The sequence below is a fragment of the Pseudoliparis swirei genome, chromosome 6, assembly GCF_029220125.1.
Source record: "Pseudoliparis swirei isolate HS2019 ecotype Mariana Trench chromosome 6, NWPU_hadal_v1, whole genome shotgun sequence".
Classification (NCBI taxonomy): Eukaryota; Metazoa; Chordata; class Actinopteri; order Perciformes; family Liparidae; genus Pseudoliparis; species Pseudoliparis swirei.
In genome coordinates, this window is record NC_079393.1 from 6,642,567 (window position 1) to 6,663,343 (window position 20,777).

The window sequence follows — 20,777 nt, forward strand, 5'->3', positions numbered from 1 at the left end:
CAGGTCTGGTCGATCTTTCGACGCAGTGTGCGAGGTGAACTTGATATGCGCTGAAGGAATGAAAACGTTGTTATTGTTAATGTGCAGTTTGCAAAACCGCCGTCATCTGACATGCGCGGGGTTTCCTGTTTGATGCTTTAACCGTCGAGTGGTCTGAAGGCTCTACATCAAATACCTGCGACGCAGATATGCGATATGATCTGTTTTAGACTCTTTTGATTCAGAGATTTAGATTTTTTAAATTAAATTTTTTATTGTGATTGTATACACAAATTAACATTAAAATCATAAGTCGTCCAGTATGACAGCACAGGGTGTCATATGCAGTCATAAAATAAACAGTCATAGTGGAGATTGTCTCATAACATGCATAGTATAGTTTTATTTCGCTGTTTTTCTTTTAAACTTATTTTTTTATTCGATAAGGGACGGTGCACATTAATAAAAAAACATTTCTGTAAATGTGCCAAAGTTAGCCAAGAGGCTATTTTTAATCCGAGAGCAAAAATAGAGATAAGATGACATATGCAAGGTTTATACAATATTAATGCTTTTAAATTAGTGCACAAACAATAGTGAGAATAGTGAGTATCCTCACTCAGGAGACTCTTAGACATTGTCATGTTTCAATTCATTTTACTTGTCAGTTGGAGGGGGAGGGGGGGGGGGGATTAGAAAGATTGTTTAATATACGACATGGACGGACTGTTTTTAATCGAATGCAAACTCTTAACACAGTCGAGAGGCGTGTGCTTTGCATCTTCCTCTCCACAGCCAACCCATCCACCTGTGGTGCGTTTGCCATTTCCTCATTGAAGTTTTGGTAATCCTACAAATAAAAAAAAGATGCGAAATGTGAGTCGTTGCGCAACTTCACTGTGCGCGTCTTCCTGCGACATCACTCTGAGCTGCAGTCGAGCCGACGGCCATGGATCCCGCGCGCTACCCCACCGAGAACGTTCAACTGGAGAGGAGCGACGGGTACCGCGGAGTCCCCGGAGTGACCACATCGGTCCACTACACCACCGTGGCCCCGGGGGCCCCCAGCGACCACGTGGTCTGGTCCATCTGCTCCTTCATCCACCTGAACCCCTGCTGCCTTGGACTGTTGGCTCTCATCTTCTCCATCAAGGTGAACTTTCATTCATGAGGGAATCGAGGAATGATCATCTCTTCTAGAAAAAATAATTTAAAAAAAAGTTAGATATCACGAGGAAGGAAAAGGAAAGTTTAAATAATACAAATAAGTAAAGGGGGGAGGGGACCTTTACAACTTTAAACGCTCAAACTAACAACTCTCACCTCTCAACATGTTCAAATGAAAGCTGCAACAAGTCATAATTGACTGCTATACTATTCTTTTTATTTGTTTTGTACATATGTTTATTAATTTTCCTCTGTAGTGTTTATATTTGCTCGTGTGTGTCATCCCGTGCACAAAGCTGATTTTCCCAGCTGCTCCTGAACGCATCATCTCACTCTTCCGGTAAGCTTTGGTTGCCAGCTCAACAGCGAGCATGACTTCTTCTTCTCTCCCTCCCGCTCCCTCTTGCTCAGTGTGTCTCATGTATAGTTATCCCCCTGCCTCCCTTAATGATAACGATACATGCAACAAGTGTAGTTTATTTGCTAGGTTGGAGGCAGGTCTAAGTGGGTTAGATGCACGGCTCCGCGCTATCGAAGCTCAGACAGCTATGCTAGTTAGCCCGCCCTCTCCCGTAGTCGGCGCGGAGCTACAGTCAGCTGTTAGCTGTGCCCCGGCGGTAACCGTGCAGCCGGATGGTTGGGTAACTGTTCGCAGGAGTCGTAAGTCTACACAGAAGCCCGCTGTGCACCAACCACTTCACGTTTCGAACCAGTTTTCCTGCTCAGCGACACACCCGCTGAGGAACACACCCTGGTTATCGGGAGCTCTATAGTCAGGAACGTGAAAATAGCGTTGCCACGGACCAGAGTCGTGTGCCTCCGGGGCCAGAGCGGGCGACGTGGAGTCTTGTTTGAAGCTGCTGGCTAAGGATAAGCGGAGATACAGTCAGATTGTAATACACGCCGGTGGTAATGACGCCCGAGCCCGCCGGGCGGAACTCACTAAAATTAATGTGGAATCGGTGTGTGCTTATGCCAAGATGTTGTCGGACACCGTAATTTTCTCTGGCCCTCTCCCAAATTTGCAGACAGACGAATTGTATAGCCGAATGTCGCTTTCAACCGCTGGCTGTCGAGGTGGTGCCCAGCGAATAATGTGGGCTACGAGACAACTGGAAGACTTTCTGGGAAAACCTGATCTGATAAGGAGAGACGGCATTCATCCCACGTTGGACGGAGCGTCTCATTTCTGCGAATATGACCAAGTTGATCACCGGACTTAATCTATGACAACCCAGGGTTCAGATCAGGAACCGGGAGCAGAGTTGTAGTTTAACACCCTTCTCTGCTCTTCCATTCGAGCAGTTACCCACCCTTGACTTTAGAGTAGAGACTGTGTCTGTCCCACGGCCACTTCAATTAAATAAATCAAAAGTAAGCAGAAGAGGAGTCGTACACAATAACCTTATACAAGTTAACACAATTATTTCAGCAGTGCAACAAAATAGGTCTATTAAATGTGGTCTCCTAAATATTCGATCTCTGTCATCTAAAGCTGTGTTACTGAATGATTTAATATCAGATAATCACATTGATTTATGTTGCCTAACTGAAACCTGGCTGAGCCATGAAGAATATGTCTGCCTGAATGAATCGACTCCTCCAAGTCATATTAATACTCACATTCCTCGAGGCACCGGTCGAGGAGGTGGAGTAGCAGCCATCTTTGAATCGAGCCTATTAATTAATCCTCAACCAAAATTACACTACACCTCATTTGAAAGCCTTGTTCTTAGTCTTTCACATCCAACCTGGAAAACACTACAGCCAATTCGATTTGTGATTCTGTACCGGCCACCAGGTCCATATTCAGAGTTTATATCTGAATTCTCAGAATTTATATCAAGTTTGGTTCTTCAAACCGATAAAGTTATTATTGTTGGAGATTTTAATATCCATGTGGATGTTGATAATGATTGCCTTAGTGCTGCATTCATCTCCTTGTTGGACTCGATTGGCTTCTGTCAGAGAGTACAGAAACCCACTCACAGCTTTGGCCACACGCTTGATCTTGTTCTTACTTATGGCGTTGACATTGAGCATTTGAACGTCTTCCCACAGAATCCTCTTCTGTCAGACCACAACCTCATAACTTTTGAATTTATACTACCGGAGTGTACTCCGTTAGTCAAAAGTTTTTACACTAGATGTCTAACTGATAGTGCTGTAGCTAAATTTAAAGAAGCGATTCCTTCTGTATTTGATTCGATACCACGTCTCAATATAACAGAGGACTCCTGGTCTAACTTTAGTCCGTCCCAGATTGATCATCTTGTTGACAGTGCCATAGGCTCTCTGAGAATGACACTGGACTCGATAGCCCTCTGAAGAAGAAGACAGTGAGGAAGAGGAGGTTTGCTCCTGGTATAACCCTCAGACCCGCAAACTGAAGCAACGTCACGAAGCTTGAACGCATATGGCGTTCAACTAATCTCGAAGAATCCCGCTTAGTTTGGCGAGATAGTCTTAAAACATATAAGAAGGCCCTCCGTAATGCCAGAGCAGCCTATTACTCATCAATAATAGAAAAATAAAGACAACCCCAGGTTTCTCTTCAGCACTGTAGCCAGGCTGACAGAGAGTCACAGCTCTGTGGAGCCGAGCATTCCTATAAACCTTAGTGGTAATGACTTTATGAACTTCTTTAATGAAAAGATTTTAACTATTAGGGACAAGATTAATAATCTCTTGCCCATAACCAGTGCCAATCTGTTCTCAAGAGGAATGGCCTTGGAAACCGCTGTATGCCCTGGTGTATATTTGGAGGGATTTTCTCCTATCAACCGTGACCAATTATTTTCAACGGTTTCTACTTCGAACACGCCTACCTGTCTCTTGGACCCCATCCCGACGAGGCTGCTTAAAGACGTTTTGCCTTTAATTGGCGGCTCTCTATTAGATATTATCAATGTGTCTCTGCTAACAGGCCACGTACCACACTCCTTCAAGGTGGCTGTTATTAAACCTCTCCTGAAGAAGCCCACTCTGGATCCAGAGGTATTGGCTAACTACAGACCGATCTCTAACCTCCCTTCCTCTCCAAGATCCTTGAGAAAGTGGTCGCAAATCAGTTGTGCGACTTTCTACATCATAATAGTTTATTTGAGAAATTTCAATCAGGATTTAGAAAACACCACAGCACCGAGACGGCACTGGTGAAAATTACAAATGACCTCTTAATGGCAGCAGATAAAGGACTCCTCTCTGTCCTGGTCTTGTTAGACCTTAGTGCTGCATTCGACACCATTGACCATGACATCCTGTTACAGAGACTGGAGCAGTCGATTGGCATTTCAGGCACGGCACTAATTTGGTTTAAATCCTATTTATCAGATCGATCTCAGTTTGTATTTGTAAACGATGACGCCGATAACCACCAACGTTAATCACGGAGTTCCACAAGGTTCTGTGCTTGGACCAATTTTATTTACCTTATACATGCTTCCTTTGGGCAATATTATCAGGAAACACTCCATAAACTTTCATTGTTATGCAGATGACACTCAACTATATTTATCGATAAAACCAGAGGAGAGCAACCAACTCTGTAAAATTCAAGCATGTCTTAAAGACATAAAACATGGATGACCTGCAACTTCTTGATGTTAAACTCAGACAAAACCAAGTAATTTTAATCGGCCCTGAGCACCTCAGAGATCAATTATCTGGTGATGTGGATTCTGTAGACGGCATTGCCCTGGCATCCAACACCACTGTAAAGAATCTTGGCGTTATCTTTGATCGACTTGTCCTTTAACTCCCACGTAAAGCAAATCTCAAGGACTGCATTCTTTCATCTACGTAATATTTCAAAAATCAGGCACATCTTGTCTCAAAAGATGCAGAAAATTGGTTCACGTTCGTTACTTGAGACTGGATTACTGCAACTCCTTATTAGCAGGCTGCTCTAATAAATCTCTTAGGTCCCTCCAGTTGATCCAGAATGCTGCAGCTCGTGTTCTCACTAAAACTAAGAAAAGAGATCACATCACTCCTGCACTAGCTGCTCTGCACTGGCTCCCAGTAAAATCAAGAATCACTTTTAAAATTCTTCTCTTAACCTACAAAGCCTTGATTGGTGATGCTCCATCATATCTTAAGGAGCTTGTCGTACCATATTGCCCACTAGAGAGCTACGCTCACTAAATGCGGGACTACTTGTAGTTCCTAGAGTCTTAAAAAGTAGAATGGGAGCCAGAGCCTTTAGTTATCAAGCTCCTCTTTATGGAACCAGCTTCCAATTTCAGTCCGGGAGGCAGACACAGTCACCTCGTTTAAGAGTAGACTTAAGACCTTCCTCTTTGACAGAGCTTATAGTTAGGGCTGAATCAGGTTTGCCCTGGTCCAGCCCCTTGATATGCTGCTATAGGCTTATAGCTGCCGGGGACGTTTAGGATGCACTGAGTACCTATCTCCTCTTTTTCTCTCCTTAAGGATGAATTTTCATCTCTCAATCACACGTTACTAACTCTGCTTTCTCCCCGGAAGTCCTTTTGACTTTACGTCTCATGGGGTCATCGGACCCTATGAGACGGCATAGATCCTATCTGCCTGATGGATCGTCTGGGTCGTGGAATTCCTGCTCATGACTACGCCACTGTCCTGTTGAGACTCCGCCCTCCTCCTCCCCACCGCCATCTGCCTGATGGATCGTGGAGGTCTCCATCGTGGAATATGCCTACTATGAACTATTCATACACTCTGTCATATTCATTGAATGTATTTTAACTCTAAATCTGTCCTTCTGTACACATTACATCTATTGCATCTGTCCATCCTGGAGAGGGATCCTCCTCTGTTGCTCTCCTCCAGGTTTCTTCCCTTTTTTTCCCCCTGAAGGGTTATTTGGGAGTTTTTCCTGGTCCGATGTGAGGTTTTGGGGCAGGGATATCTATGTGTACAGATTGTAAAGCACTCCGAGACAAATTTGTAATTTGTGAAATTGGGCTATACAAATAAACTGAATTGAATTGAATATGTTTATTAATTTTCCTCTGTAGTGTTTATATTTGCTCATGTGTGTGTCATCCCGTTCTGTATCTGTGCTGCTTGTGTCACTCGGTGGACTGCGCTACGGCCTCTTGGTCATCATTGTAAATGACAAATGGTTCTCAATTGATTTTATCTGGTTAACTTAATATTAATATTCATATAAACGTGTTTCAGGACATTCTTAAATATGAAGAATCAGATATAGGACAATGATGCAAGGACAACTATATTTGGGGAAATGGGTGAAAGCAACTGAACATGTTGGCAGTGAATATAATCCACTTCTTCTTTTTCTTCTCTCTTTTTTTTAAAACATCGATGTACTTTGGTGCTTCCAGGCCAGAGACCGGAAGGTGGCTGGAGATGTGGAAGGCGCCCGGAGCTACGGCTCCACTGCCCGCAGCCTCAACATCGCCGCCATGGTCATGGTGTCCATCTTGATCCTTATTGTCATCATTACGCTCAGCGTCGTGTATTCAAAAGTGGCGGCGTTTAGCCATGCTTATGGTGGTGGTTATGGTTATGGTTACAGAGGCTGAGTTTCAAATAGTGTGAGCGCGGCCTGCTGCTGTGGCTCAGTGATGCTCGTGGCTCTGCACTTTTTTTTTAAGCTTACTTTTTTCTTTTTTTTCACTTTACTTATATCCTCAAGCGAAACAGATATATACTTTTTTAGGGGAGTCTCAAACTCTTTCCTCGTAATCTGTAGCGCACATTTATGCCAGACCATGTTGTTTGATTCTGATTTCAGGCATTTTGTCTTAACAATGGTTCTAAACATTTTTTTAAAGAGAGAGAACTTCTTTATCTGCCAATAAAGATGTTTTATAACTCTGAAATGTGTTTGTGAGATTTTCTAAGTAATTAAACAGATTTTGTATGCTATGGTGTTTTGACATTTTCACTGGTGCTGATTTCAAGCCAAATAACTAATTTCTCATTGTAACTCTCTGAACATATATATTTATTTTCACGGCTTGACCCAGTGTTACAGATGCCAAGACAAAATAGTGGGTCCTATAAAATATGCATGAATAAATGCCAGAGATTTTCTGATGAGCTGATAAAAATTCTGCGTTAAACCAAAGGGACAAATATAAATATATATATATCTATATATAGATGCATATATGTATATGTGTGTTTGTCTCATTTACATATGCCAAACATTTCAAGATTTACGACGACTTTCAAGCAAATATGAGGAAAACATGTTTTTATATCACATTTGTGACGCCTCACACATCATGTGGAATGTAGATACACATGTTTGTAATGTCGGATTAACATTGTGTGGGTGGGTTTGTGTGTGTGCTGAGGGGAAATACAGAAAGGTGAACCACAATAAGCTCTGCAGCCTGAGACTCATTTCAGAGTTCCTGTCTGTTAAGTTTGAAGATTAAGTAGAATTTTTTTTTCACACCATCATGCTTGGTGCTGCACAAGCAATGTAATATAATTATAATTCAGTCGCAACACATCTGTATGTATTGCAATAAAGATCACATCCGTTTGTTTCTGAGGCGTTAACACAAACTGGAAACTACTGACGACGACAATCAGGGATTATTCTGAATTACCACAGAATGAGTGTTGACATGACGGTTTTGGATTTGATTTGACGGACTTTGTTTGGTTGTGAACTAAGAATTTGGCCTGAAGTACATTTTAAATACTGCAGATTTCAAAACTAAAAGATATTTTGTTTTAAAAGGTTTTAATCTCAGTGAAAAAAACAGTTTATTCTTAATGTTTATCTAGTATAATGTGTTTAATGTAATGCCTGGTGACGACTTGTATCAGTTGAGGAGTCAATGCTTTTAGAAATGCTTATTTTCAGATCATCTGCATGTCCTCATTGCTGTTGCACAGAATCCTGCATCACAAAGAGTCAAAGTAACAATAAATTAAACAATATAGAAACAATTTTCAAAGCATACGTGTCTCATAATAAAGTATATAGCAGTGAAATGGTCAAGAAGGACTTATTTATATCTTAACTGGTTTGGCTGCAGAGATAATTTATCTGTTGTAAAGGCCAAAATTATCAAAAATAACAATCTAGATGTTAACTTAAACACAAGCCACATTAAATTGTACATCTTCTCCAAAACTGGACCCATGTACAGGGTTACATTTCAGGTGACGGAATAAGTTTGCTAGAACTGTATATACAAACATGATAATAATGTGATACAATAATAATACATATATATATATATTAGGGCTGTCAATCGATTACAAAAACTTAACTAATTAATCGCACATTTTGAAATGAAAAGTTTTTTTTCTTCTAAAGACTAAATCTTCTAAATGAACGAGTAATCCCTTCAGACAGCGTGTATTTTAGACACTTGTTTAATTGTATTCTTTTTTAAAGACAAAACTTCACACAGAGCTGTATTTTCAAAGAGGCTTCTACCTATAAAGTGCCAGCGAGGTATTTAATATCGTGGATGATAAATTGTTTCTTCAGTGAAACATCCAGATTAAGTATCTTGTTTAAATTAGTTTCATCTGCTAAATTACTGTTGTATTTGTTGTTTAAAGCTGCTCGATTGTTAGTCTGTCCTGTTTTAGGATTTGTTTTGGTAGAGAGGTGTGTCCTGTGTTCCGACACCTGAATCTTCACTGATTGGACGAGCGCTCATCACCTGGTTTCTATTGAGTGTCATTTGAATACCAAAAGCCAAGGGGCGGTGTCAACTTGGGCTCATAACCGGATCGGGTCTTTAGCGTCAGCGTGACTCTTCGGACAAAGACTCGGAGGACAAAGACATAGGAGTCTTCCGTTGGAGTCTTCGGGGGTGGCTGAGTATTTCACCATTTTGTGAATGTGTGTATTTTCCATACCTGTGCGTATCTCTACTCGTAGTTACTATAGGACTCGTTCATTCATGTACCAGAACCCCTCCTCTGTTATCCTTCCTACCCGTTCTACTCACACCCAGCACCTTGTCACGGGAGGCCTCTGGAACTGTCAGTCAGCCAACCGCAAGGCCGACTTCATCTCTGGCTTTGTTATGGAGCAGTCGCTTGACTTCCTGGCTCTCACTGAGACCTGGATCACAGCAGACAACACGTCTACCCCGGCTGCTCTCTCCTCTGCCTACTCCTTCAGCCACACACCCAGACCCTCTGGTCGGGGTGGAGCTCCAGGTTTACTCATCTCACCCAAATGGTGTTTCGCTCCCTACCCGCTTCCACTCTTTAGCCCACTGACTTGTGAGTTCCATGCTGTGACGGTTACTCATCCGGTTCAACTACACATTGTTGTTCTCTACCGTCCCCCTGGTTCTTTGGGAGATTTCTTGGAAGAGCTAGACGTCCTCCTATCGAACTTCTCGGAACACGGCCCCCCGCTCATCCTTCTGGGTGACTTCAACATCCAGACAGAGAAGTCATGTGATCTCTTACTGTCTTCCTTTAACCTCTCACTCAGTCCCTCCCCTCCCACTCACAAAGCCGGCAACCGCCTTGACTACATTTTCACTAGAAACTGCTCTACCTCCAACCTCACTGTGACTCCTCTCCATGTCTCTGACCACTTCTTCATCTCTTACTCTCTCTGGTACTGACGACCCACACATATCTACAGACTCTGCACCTGTACGCCACAACATTCGCACCCTCTGTCCCCAGGGGCGTGTCTAGGGGGTGGCCAGGGGTGGCACGTGCTACCCCTGGAATCTGATTGGCCACCCCAGGTGCCACCCCATATGCTAAACTATGATTGGCTATCTGCCCACGGAGGCGGGAACGTTTGAATTGTGTGACTACCGAACTTTCATTTTCAACCGACAAGAAGACATCAAGAGATTGCGGCTACTCGCTCCTGAAAGATGTGAGTAGCTAGAATTATTGATAACAGTTACACATAATGAGTCAGTGGTTTAAAAAGTTTGAACTGTAATAAGCTAAAACGTTTTTTGATTTTCACGATATGTGGTGCAGGTCTGTCATCATCGCGACTGTCGACAGTGTCGACTGACTCAGCTTGCTGCCTAGCAAACCTGTCCAGGGATTCTTAGCTCCTGAAAGATGTGAGTAGACTTATTGATACACATGTGTGAATGGTTTAAAAGCTAAAACGTTTTCCCATCTTATTTTATTATTTCCTGACTCAGCTTACTAGCAAACCTGTCGTCATCATTGTTTGGTTATTGTCAACGATGCTAACGCTAACGCTAATGCTAACGCTAATGCTAACGCTGATGCTAACGCTAGCTAACTTAACGTTACAGTATGTAAATCTGTCTTGTATCTCTTCTAACTTTGTAACATTAGACCTGAGTAAGTTTTGCATGTCACATTCATTCATGCATTCATAATTAGGCTAAATGTATTGTGCAAGATATAGTGACATGCATCATGACATGCGACTATTACAGTATGAAAAGAAATGAGAACATTCAGGGATTCTTCAAAAGAAAGAAATCCAAAACAACAGAGCAGGACAGAGCAGCAGAAGCCAGCAGTGCTAGTCAGTCTGAGGATGAGAGCCAGCTTGACTCTGCTAGGGATGTACAGCAGGAGCCTCCAGCTTCAGCTGTACACATGGGTATGTAAAATCCTGATACCACTTAGCCTACTTACAAAAAGGCTGATTTTATTATCATTCTGATGACAACGTATGTGTTTTTGTAGACTCAGACAAGGATACTGGTGATGAAGGCCCTTCATCTTCACTTGCACATCAGGGTATGTAATGTATGCATCTTTATAAAACTATCTGCTATGACTTGAGATGTTTCACTTTTGCTATACTTATAGTGGCTTATACTGAGATTCAGGGCAAAGCCCTATTTTTAACAATACAGGTGTGAAAAAGCTAAATATGACTAATTTGACATACAAATAAATTGATACAACTGTTAAAATCCCTATATTACTTCAGGTGTGTCAAGTCAGCCACTCTCTGACAATGACACTGACACTGATTCAAGATTCAAGATGTTTTATTTCAGGAATGTGCAAGGGGCAACAAGTACACACTACAAAATAAAAAACAACACAATATTTACAGTAAGTGTGTGTGTGTGTGTGTGTGTGTGCCTAAGAGGGGCCTGTGTGGGTCTATGGGGGGGGGGTGTGGGTGAGGTCGACAGTCCTGATGGCCTGAGGAAAGAAACTCGTCTCAGTCTCTCTCTGCTTGTGCGCAGTGACGGCGCCTGCCTGACCCTGACCGCAGAGCTGGGTGGGAGTGTAGTTCAATAGTGCCGCCAGCCGAACGCACTACTCTCTCAGAGCCCTTCCTGTCCTGAGCGAGTAGCAGTAAACCAGGCTGTGATGCTTCCTGTCAGGACGCTCTCTAGCTCAGAGTAGAAGGACTGAAGGATCCTCTGGGAAACTTTAATTTCTCAGCTGCCTGAGGTGGTAGAGGCGCTGCTGCCTTTCTCACCAGAGTGTCTGTGTTTGCTGACCATGTCAGATCCTGATGTGATGTGGGACTCCAGGTATTTATACCCCACTCCAATCAGCTCCTTAGTTTTGGTGACATTCATGATGAGGCTGTTGTCGGCGCCTTCTCGTCGTTGTCGGATCAGGCCCACCACCACTGTGTCATCCGCAAACCACAGTCATGTGTGTACAGGGAGTACAGTAGGGGCTGAGGACGCAAGGGGGATCCTGTGTTCAGGGTGAGGGATTTGAGGTTGTCTGCCACCCTGACCACCTGTGGCCTGGCGGTCAGGAAGTCAGGATCAAGCACACACAGGGGGGTTCCAGTCCCAGCTCAATCTTGCCGGTCTGTCTGAGGGGGACCATGGTGTTGAAAGCTGAACTATAATCAATGAACAGCAGTCTCACATAGCCCCTCTGATCTGTTTGGGCGATAAGCAAACTGCAGCGGGTCCATGGAGGAAGGGAGAAGCGCAGATGTAGTCCTTTATCAGCCTCCTCAAGCATTGATGACCACCGAGGTGAGGGCCACCGGCGGTGAGTCATTCATACATGCTGGAGAAGCATTCTTGGGCACAGGGACAATGATGGATCTCTTGGCGGGGGGGACGGACTCAGCCAGGAGAACACTGGAGCTAGCTGGTTAGCACAGGTCTTCAGTACTCGCCCAGATATGCCATCTGAGAACCATCCAGCAGTACCTGCAGGCCATGCAGTGACACGTGGGGATGGTGATGCAGCAGCCCTTGTGGCCCCACCTGGACCTCATGGTATGCCTTAATATTTCATATGAAATATATTGTACTTAATTCAATTCTTTCATCTGTACTAATGCCCCAATGAGCACTTCTGTCCCAACAAGTACATGACACTGATCCAATTCTCATGCTTTTGTCACTTTCAGATATTTCACAGTCAAGAGCAGCAGGTCCCTCTCAGCCTCGTTTAAAGGTTTTTCCAAGAACCCTCCAAGGTGAGAAGAGGAGGCGTTCAATCCAGTGTGGTTTAACCACAATTCCTGGCTTGAATACTCACAAAGCAAAGATTCAGCCTACTGTTACGCATGCAGACACTTCTCCTGCCTGGCGTCAGAATCTGTTTTCTCCTCAGAATCAGGCTTTTCACACTGGGAAAAAGCAACGTACAAAGATGCTGGCTTTAAGTTGCATGAGAAATCTGAGTCTCACATTAATGCCATGTTTGCTTTGAATGAGCACAAGAGGCTATTGCTTACAGATTCTTCTATCTTAGATATGATTAACAAAGAGTACAAAAAGAAAGTTGAAGAGAATCGCAGTTACATTAAAACAGTTGCAGATGTACTGCTTTTGACAGCAACACAGAATATAGCACAAAGAGGTCACCGTGAATCGGAAGAATATGACAACAAAGGGAATTTCTTAGGAATTCTAGAAATGATCGCTAAACACAATCCTATGGTAGCCCAAAAAATGAAGGGACAACGATGCAAAATACACAAGCAATACCATACAGAATGAAATTCTGCAGTGCTTAGCAAGTATGGTGCGTGATGAGATTGTGAAGGAAGTGAAGGAGAGTGTGGTATTCTCTGTCATTGCTGATGAAACCAAAGATCTGAAAAAGAAGGAGCAGCTGTCATTAGTAGTTAGGTATTACTACAACGGGCTGTGCATGAAAGCTTTCTTGATTTCCAACATGCCCAACATCTAGATGCTAAGGGCTCAGCGAAATGATCATCCAGTGTTTAGAAAGATATGGCCTTCAGTACAAAGAAAATCTTGTTGGACAAGGTTATGATGGGGCCTCAGTGATGAGTGGCAAACACACAGGTGTGGCAGCCAGAATTAAGACAGAGGCTAAACATGCGTTTTATGTCCACTGTAATGCGCACTGTCTGAACCTGGTCTTAGTTGACACTGTGAAGTCAGTTCCAGAGGCTGATTGCTTCTTCTCACTGCTTGAGAAGCTCTATGTGTACATGTCAGGATCTTATGTGCACCAGAAATGGCTGGATGTTCAAAAGGAGATGTATGGGGCCAGCCTAGGAGTTACAAAACTTAGTGACACAAGATGGGCATGTAGAGCATTGGCTTGCAGGAACTTCATGGATAGGTTACCAGCTGTGTTGTGTGTCCTTCAAAATATAAGCGAAGAAAATCATAGAGACAGATCCACTGATGCTCGAGGTTTGCTTGCACAGATTGACCTCACATTCATATCCTCCTTGCAACCTTCCGAAAACTGTTCGAAACACAAAGCTGCTTTCTGACCTGCTACAGTCACCCTCAGTTGATTTAGCTATGGCAGTAGACATGGTGGAGTCACTTCACGATACACTTCAGGAGTACAGGACTGAGACATTTTGTGATCAACTGTGGCATGACATAGTAGAGACAGCCAAACAGTGTAATATAGCTGTTGAGAATAGTGAGAAGAAGAGATCACAAAAGGTTAGCTCCAAACTTGGTGGGTCTTATGTGACATGTACTATAGGCCTGCGGAAGGGTAATGATGACAAAGATACATTCAGACAGAGACTACTCTACCCCATCCTTGACTCCATGATTGGTGAATTGGAAAGAATGTTCTCAAAACCTAACTGTTTAATAATGAAGGGTTTACAGGCCCTAAACCCTAAAAGCAGTACATTCCTTCAAGACAACCAAGTATTTGGCTTGGGTGAAATGTATGGTTGTGATCAAGAAGATCTTACTCATGAGCTTCACCAGGCTAGGAGAATTTTGAAAAGGAAGGCTGAGAGTGGGGCAAGAGAGTTGGCAAGCATTCTAGACTTGACTGTGTTTTAGAACCGTACCAAGAGGTGTTTCATGAGCTCTTCAGGCTGTGCAAAATAGTTGTAGCCCTTCCAGTCAGCAGTGCTGCCTGTGAGCGGAGCTTTTCTGCTCTAAAGCTAATTAAAACCATTTGAGGACAACAATGGTAGATAGCAGGCTAAGCCATTTAGGTGTGCTAAGCATTGAGTCAAGAAGAGCTAAGGCATTGAACATGGATGACTTTATAAAACTGTTTGCAAGCCAACACAAGAACAGGAGAATTCAACTGTTTTAAATGTATCTGGGCTGCCTTTTTTGTTGGCACTTTACTTTATACTGTGACAGTTTTTAATTGTATTTATTTTATTGGCACTTTACTTTATACTGTGACCGTTTTCAATATTGTTGGCATTATTACTTTATTTTAAGTTTGTTGGCACTTACTCTGAGAATGTGCATTTTCTTTTGTATATACAGTACTGTACAAGTTGTTAAAGAATAAAGTATGGAAGTTTTATATTACATTTGTATGGTGTCACTCTGTTGAGATTGGTAGGTCTGTTTATCTTTTAAATTAAACTTTAAACACAGGAATGTAAGACACTATAAAGTAATTAAAGTAGATATGGATAGTAGAGACAAAAATTGTAAATTAATGCTATTCCGTGCCCCCCGCCCCGATGTGCACTCGTACTTCATGCCACCCCTACATAAGTCAGTTCCCCACTTGGGCCACCCCAGTCAAAAAGGTCTGGACACGCCACTGTCTGTCCCTCCTCTCTGGCCTATCTGCTCTCCCCTCAACAGACTGCTTCTCACTCATGCAGCCTAATGGTGTGTTCACACCGGACGTGTCAAAATTTTGACGTGCGTCGAGATTACATGTTAAGTCAATGCAAAGCTGCGTCGAAGCTGCGTAGCTGCGTATTTTCCAGCGAGCAGCGCGTCAGACGCGTTTGAAGCAGCACGAACAGAGGGTTTGTCGCGGGGCGAACAGCGCGAACAGACGCAGCTCGTTGACGCGCGAGTTCAAATTTCCCAACTCTGGCAGCAAAGACGCGTGAGTCATAGTTGCGTCAGCCAATCAGCGTTGAGCAGCTCCGCTCGTCATCGTCCTGCCGGTCGAAAAAAATGGAGGAAAAGATTATTGTCGCTGTCTGTGGGCACCCCGAACTTTAAGATACAACTCTATATGCTTACCGAAACCGGAGCTATAAAGATAAAGCGTGGAACAAGGTCGGAGAAGCCGTGGGACTACCTGGTAAGTTTTTAATGTATGTATTTGCTTTTATTCTCGCTATTTGTTGTACTTTACTATCAACCAGTTCACTAAAAAGTGGAAGTACTCTGCGGTCCTGTCGTTCCTCGACTCATTTATTATACTCCGCCCCCGACGCGTCTGGTGTGAACACACTTTTTTCGACGCGCTGAGTTGAGCTGCACTCCCACTGCGCTTCTCGCTGCTCTCTCTCTTCTTCTCTCTTTGATACGTGTCTCTGAGACTTTTCCACCTCCGGCGGCAGATCTCCTCTGCCATGAAACACATATGCCGGCGGTTGGTTCATAGTAAAGTACAACAAATAGCTAGAATAAAAGCAAATACATACATTCAAAACGTACCAGGTAGTCCCACGGCTTCTCCGACCTTGTTCCACGCTTTATCTTTATAGCTCCGGTTTCGGTAAGCATAAAGAGTTGTATCGTAAAGTTCGCGGTGCCCACAGACAGCGACAAAAATCTGTTCTTCCATTTTCTAAACCGGCAGGACGATGACGAGCGGAGCTGCTCAACGCTGATTGGCTGACGCAACTATGACTCACGCGTCTTTGCTGCCAGAGTAGGGAAATTTGAACTCGCGCGTCGAGGAGCTGCGTCTGCTCGCTCTGTTCGCTGAGTTCGCCCCGCGACAAACCCTCTGTTCGTGCTGCTTCAAACGCGTCTGACGCGCTGCTCGCTGGAAAATACGCAGCTTGGACGCAGCTTTGCATTGACTTAACATGTAATCTCGACGCGCGTCAAAGTTTTGACGCGTGTCAAAGTTTTGACGCGTCCGGTGTGAACACACCATAACTCTGCCACAGACACTCTCCTCTCTTCCCTGTCTTCATCTCTTGATTCTCTTTGTCCTTTTAAGACAGGACCGGTTCGGAAATCCTCTCCGGCTGCATGGTTGTCGGACTCGGTGCGCGCCGAGAGAGCCACCCTGCGAGCGACGGAAAGAAAATGGCGCAAATCGAATCAAGCGGAAGACCTGCTCTTCTATCAATCTCTCCTCTCCTCCTTCTCTTCCTCTATCTCTGCAGCCAAAAGCTCGTTCTACCTGACCAAAATTCAGTCTTCCTTCTCTAACCCCAAACAACTCTTCTCTATCTTTTCCAACCTCCTTGATCCCCCCTGTCCCCCTCCTCCTTCCACCCTTTTGCCGAGCCACTTTGTCGACTACTTTACAAACAAGATAGACGACATCCGCTCCTCCTTTACTCATCCATCTTCTATCACCTCACCAACACTAACTTCTTCATCCCCCTCTCGTTCCTCTTTCACCCCCTTGTCTCCCAATCAAGTTCTTAGCTTGGTGACCTCCGCTCAACCGACCACCTGCGCCCTTGACCCCGTCCCGTCTCCCATTCTCCAGGCTATTGCTCCTGACCTTCTGACCTTCCTCACCCATCTTATTAACAGCTCCCTCTCAACTGGCTGTTTCCCCAACTCTCTGAAGGAGGCGAGTCAACCCTCTCCTGAAGAAACCCACGCTCGACCCGTCTGAAGTCAGCAACTACAGACCGGTCTCTCTTCTTCCTTTTCTCTCCAAAACTCTGGAGCGAGCTATCTTGAGCCAAGTGTCCTCCTATCTACACAGTAACAACCTTCTTGACCCTCACCAGTCTGGATTCAAGGCCGGCCACTCGACAGAGACTGCCCTCCTTGCTGTCTCTGAGCAGCTTCACACTGCTAGAGCAGCCTCTCTCTCCTCTGTCCTTATCCTTCTAGACCTTTCTGCAGCATTTGACACCGTGAACCACCAGATCCTGATCTCTTCTCTTCAGGACCTGGGGATCTCAGGCACTGCACTCGCTCTTTTCTCTTCCTACCTTAACGACCGCACTTACCGGGTAACGTGGAGAGGATCTGTGTCTGATCCTTGTCCTCTCACTACTGGGGTTCCTCAAGGCTCTGTCCTGGGTCCCCTCTTCTCTCTGTACACAAATTCTCTCGGCTCTGTCATTCGTTCGCACGGCTTCTCCTACCATAGCTATGCTGATGACACCCAACTGATCTTCTCGTTTCCACCGTCCGAAACACAGGTGGCGGCGCGACTCTCTGCCTGTCTGACCGACATCTCTCAGTGGATATCTGCTCACCACCTGAAAATCAACCCTGACAAGACCGAGCTACTATTCCTTCCAGGGAAAGGCTCCCCCACCCATGACCTGACTACCACCTTCAACAGCTCAGTGTTGGCCCCTACCCCGACTGCCAGGAACCTCGGGGTGACACTAGACAGTCAACTCTCCCTGACGGCCAACATCGCTGCGACGACGCGTTCCTGTAGGTACATGCTGCACAACATCAGGAGAATACGGCCTCTTCTTACTCAGAAGGCGGCACAGGTTCTGATCCAGGCTCTGGTCATTTCGCGCCTCGACTACTGCAACTCCCTCCTGGCTGGTCGACCCGCTAAGGCCATCCGACCCCTGCAGCTCATCCAGAATGCAGCAGCTCGACTGGTCTTCAGCCTCCCGAAATTCACCCACACCACTCCGCTCCTCCGCTCTCTCCACTGGTTACCGGTGGCTGCTCGCATCCGCTTCAAAACACTGGTTCTGGCGTACCGTGCTCTGAACGGATCGGGCCCCGTCTACATCCGGGATATGGTCACACCGTACACCCCGGCACGTTCGCTCCGCTCGGCAACAGCCAACCGACTTGTGACTCCTGCACCTCGAGCTAATCACTCTACATCCAGACTGTTTGCTGTCCTGGCTCCTCAGTGGTGGAACGAGCTCCCCACTGACATCAGGACAGCAGAAAGTCTCTACATCTTCCGCCGGAGACTAAAAACACATATTTCCCGACTATCTGGAGTAAAACACAGATTTGCACTTCAGTGGCTCTTAAATAGCACTTACTTATGGTACTTTTGTAGTTCGACTATGTTGAGGAAATGTTACTTCCTGTATTCTTGTTGTTCTTAGTTTGTACTCTAGGTTGAAATGCACTTATTGTAAGTCGCTTTGGATAAAAGCGTCTGCGAAATGACATGTAATGTAATGTTTGCCATTTCCTCATCGAAGTTTTGGTAATCCTATAAATAAATAAAAAGATGAGAAATGTGAGTCGTTGCGCAACTTCTCTGTGATTTGAGTGGCGGCGCGTCTTCCTGCGACATCACTCTGAGCTGCAGTCGAGCCGACGGCCATGGATCCCGCGCGCTACCCCACCGAGAACGTTCAACAGGAGAGGAGCGACGGGTACCGCGGAGTCCCCGGAGGGACCACATCGGTCCACTACACCACCGTGGCCCCGGGGGCCCCCAGCGACCACGTGGTCTGGTCCATCTGCTCCTTCATCCACCTGAACCCCTGCTGCCTTGGACTGTTGGCTCTCATCTTCTCCATCAAGGTGAACTTTCATTCATGAGGGAATCGAGGAATGATCATCTCTTCTAGAAAAAATAATTTTAAAAAAAAGTTAGATATCACGAGGAAGGAAAAGGAAAGTTTAAATAATACAAATAAGTAAAGGGGGGAGGGGACCTTTACAACTTTAAACGCTCAAACTAACAACTCTCACCTCAACATGTTCAAATGAAAGCTGCAACAAGTCATAATTGACTGCTATACTATTCTTTTTATTTGTTTTGTACATATGTTTATTAATTTTCCTCTGTAGTGTTTTTATTTGCTCATGTGTTTGTCATCCCGTTCTGTATCTGTGGACTGCGCTACGGCCTCTTGGTCATCATTGTAAATGACAAATGGTTCTCAATTGATTTTATCTGGTTAACTTAATATTAATATTCATATAAACGTGTTTCAGGACATTCTTAAATGTGAAGAATCAGATATAGGACAATGATGCAAGGACAACTATATTTGGGGAAATGGGTGAAAGCAACTGAACATGTTGGGAGTGAATATATTCCACTTCTTCTTTTTCTTCTCTCTTTTTTTAAAACATCGATGTACTTTGGTGCTTCCAGGCCAGAGACCGGAAGGTGGCTGGAGATGTGGAAGGCGCCCGGAGCTACGGCTCCACTGCCCGCAGCCTCAACATCGCCGCCATGGTCATGGTGTCCATCTTGATCCTTATTGTCATCATTTCACTCGGCTTTGGGCTTTCAAAATTGGTGCCTAATGGTGGTGGTTATGGTGATGGTTACAGAGGCTGAGTTTCAAATAGTGTGAGCGCGGCCTGCTGCTGTGACTCAGTGATGCTCGTGGCTCTGCACTTTATTTTCTTATTTTTTTTCACTTTACTTATATCCTCAAGCGAAACAGAAACATACTTTTTTAGGGGTGTCAAACTCTTTCCTCATAATCTGTCGTGCACATTTATGCCAGACCATGTTGTTTGATTCTGATTTCAGGCATTTTGTCTTAACAATGGTTCTAAAAAAAATGTAAAAGAGAGAGAGAACTTCTTTATCCGCCAATAAAGATGTTTTATAACTCTGAAATGTGTTTGTGCGATTTTCTAAGTAAATAAACAGATTTTGTATGTTATGGTGTTTTGACATTTTCACTGGTGCTGATTTCAAGCCAAATAACTAATTTCTCATTGTAACTCTCTGAACATATATATTTATTTTCACGGCTTGACCCAGTGTTACAGATGCCAAGACAAAATAGTGGGTCCTATAAAATATGCATGAATAAATGTGAGATTTTCTGATGAGCTGATAAAAATTCTGCGTTCAACCAAAGGGACAAATGTACATATACATATATATGTATATATATTAGGGCTGTCAATCGATTTAAAAAAATTAACTAATTAATCGCACATTTTGAAATTCATTAATCGCGATTAATCGCAATTAAAAGTTAAAAGTTCATTCTTTTTAAAGACCAAACTTCACACAGAGCTGTGTTTTCAAAGAGGCTCCTACCTATACAGTGCCAGCGAGGTATTTAATATTGTGGATGATAAATTGTTTCTTCAGTGAAACATCAGATTAGTAAAAAAGAAGTATATTGAGACCCCATTGGTCCTGTCATCTTTAACATTGAACAGCAGCAGAACCAGTGGCCTTGGTAACTGACTGACGTTCAAATATGTCCCGTTAACCCTCTGGAGGCTGAGCTCATTTTATACATTTTACAAAAAAAATGTAAATGCACCTTTTAAAGGCGTTTGCATATGACACATACCCACGTGTGTTATACATCAACCATTCCAGAACAATCTCAGCTCTATTCAATGAGGCTCAGTTGTCCTGGTGCTGTGTTCTCTGCTCTCTGACTGACAGGCTGCTATAGA

The 20,777-nt window shown here is 44.1% G+C and overlaps 2 protein-coding genes and 2 long non-coding RNA genes across 7 annotated transcripts; 3 read left to right on the top strand and 1 right to left on the bottom strand.

Moving 5' to 3' along the window:
• Positions 1–720: 720 nt before the first annotated feature.
• Positions 721–6,977, top strand: LOC130195085 (dispanin subfamily A member 2b-like). 2 transcript variants are annotated; one of them, XM_056416375.1, is made up of 3 exons: positions 721–1,132; positions 1,443–1,486; positions 6,477–6,674. In XM_056416375.1, exons 1-3 carry the CDS (start codon positions 929–931, stop codon positions 6,577–6,579), a joined length of 351 nt encoding a protein of 116 aa, XP_056272350.1. In that variant the 5' UTR covers positions 721–928; the 3' UTR covers positions 6,580–6,674. The 2 variants fall into 2 exon arrangements, with proteins under 2 accessions (XP_056272350.1, XP_056272349.1); XM_056416374.1 differs by lacking the exon at positions 1,443–1,486 and having other exon boundaries at positions 736–1,132; positions 6,477–6,977.
• Positions 6,978–8,425: 1,448 nt separating this feature from the next.
• On the top strand, positions 8,426–11,078 carry LOC130195094 (uncharacterized). 3 transcript variants are annotated; one of them, XR_008832012.1, is made up of 4 exons: positions 8,426–10,181; positions 10,530–10,699; positions 10,786–10,839; positions 11,036–11,078. It is a non-coding gene; the product is annotated as an uncharacterized LOC130195094 (long non-coding RNA). The 3 variants fall into 3 exon arrangements; XR_008832011.1 differs by lacking the exon at positions 10,530–10,699; XR_008832010.1 differs by having other exon boundaries at positions 10,786–11,067.
• Positions 11,079–15,164: 4,086 nt separating this feature from the next.
• Positions 15,165–16,027, bottom strand: LOC130195098 (uncharacterized). The gene is made up of 3 exons (XR_008832017.1): positions 15,915–16,027; positions 15,495–15,822; positions 15,165–15,409 (listed from the first exon to the last, which is right to left on the bottom strand). It is a non-coding gene; the product is annotated as an uncharacterized LOC130195098 (long non-coding RNA).
• Positions 16,028–18,612: 2,585 nt separating this feature from the next.
• On the top strand, positions 18,613–20,020 carry LOC130195086 (dispanin subfamily A member 2b-like). The gene is made up of 2 exons (XM_056416376.1): positions 18,613–18,917; positions 19,498–20,020. The coding sequence occupies exons 1-2, from the start codon at positions 18,714–18,716 to the stop codon at positions 19,684–19,686; spliced, it is 393 nt and encodes a 130-aa protein (XP_056272351.1). The 5' UTR covers positions 18,613–18,713; the 3' UTR covers positions 19,687–20,020.
• Positions 20,021–20,777: the final 757 nt, after the last annotated feature.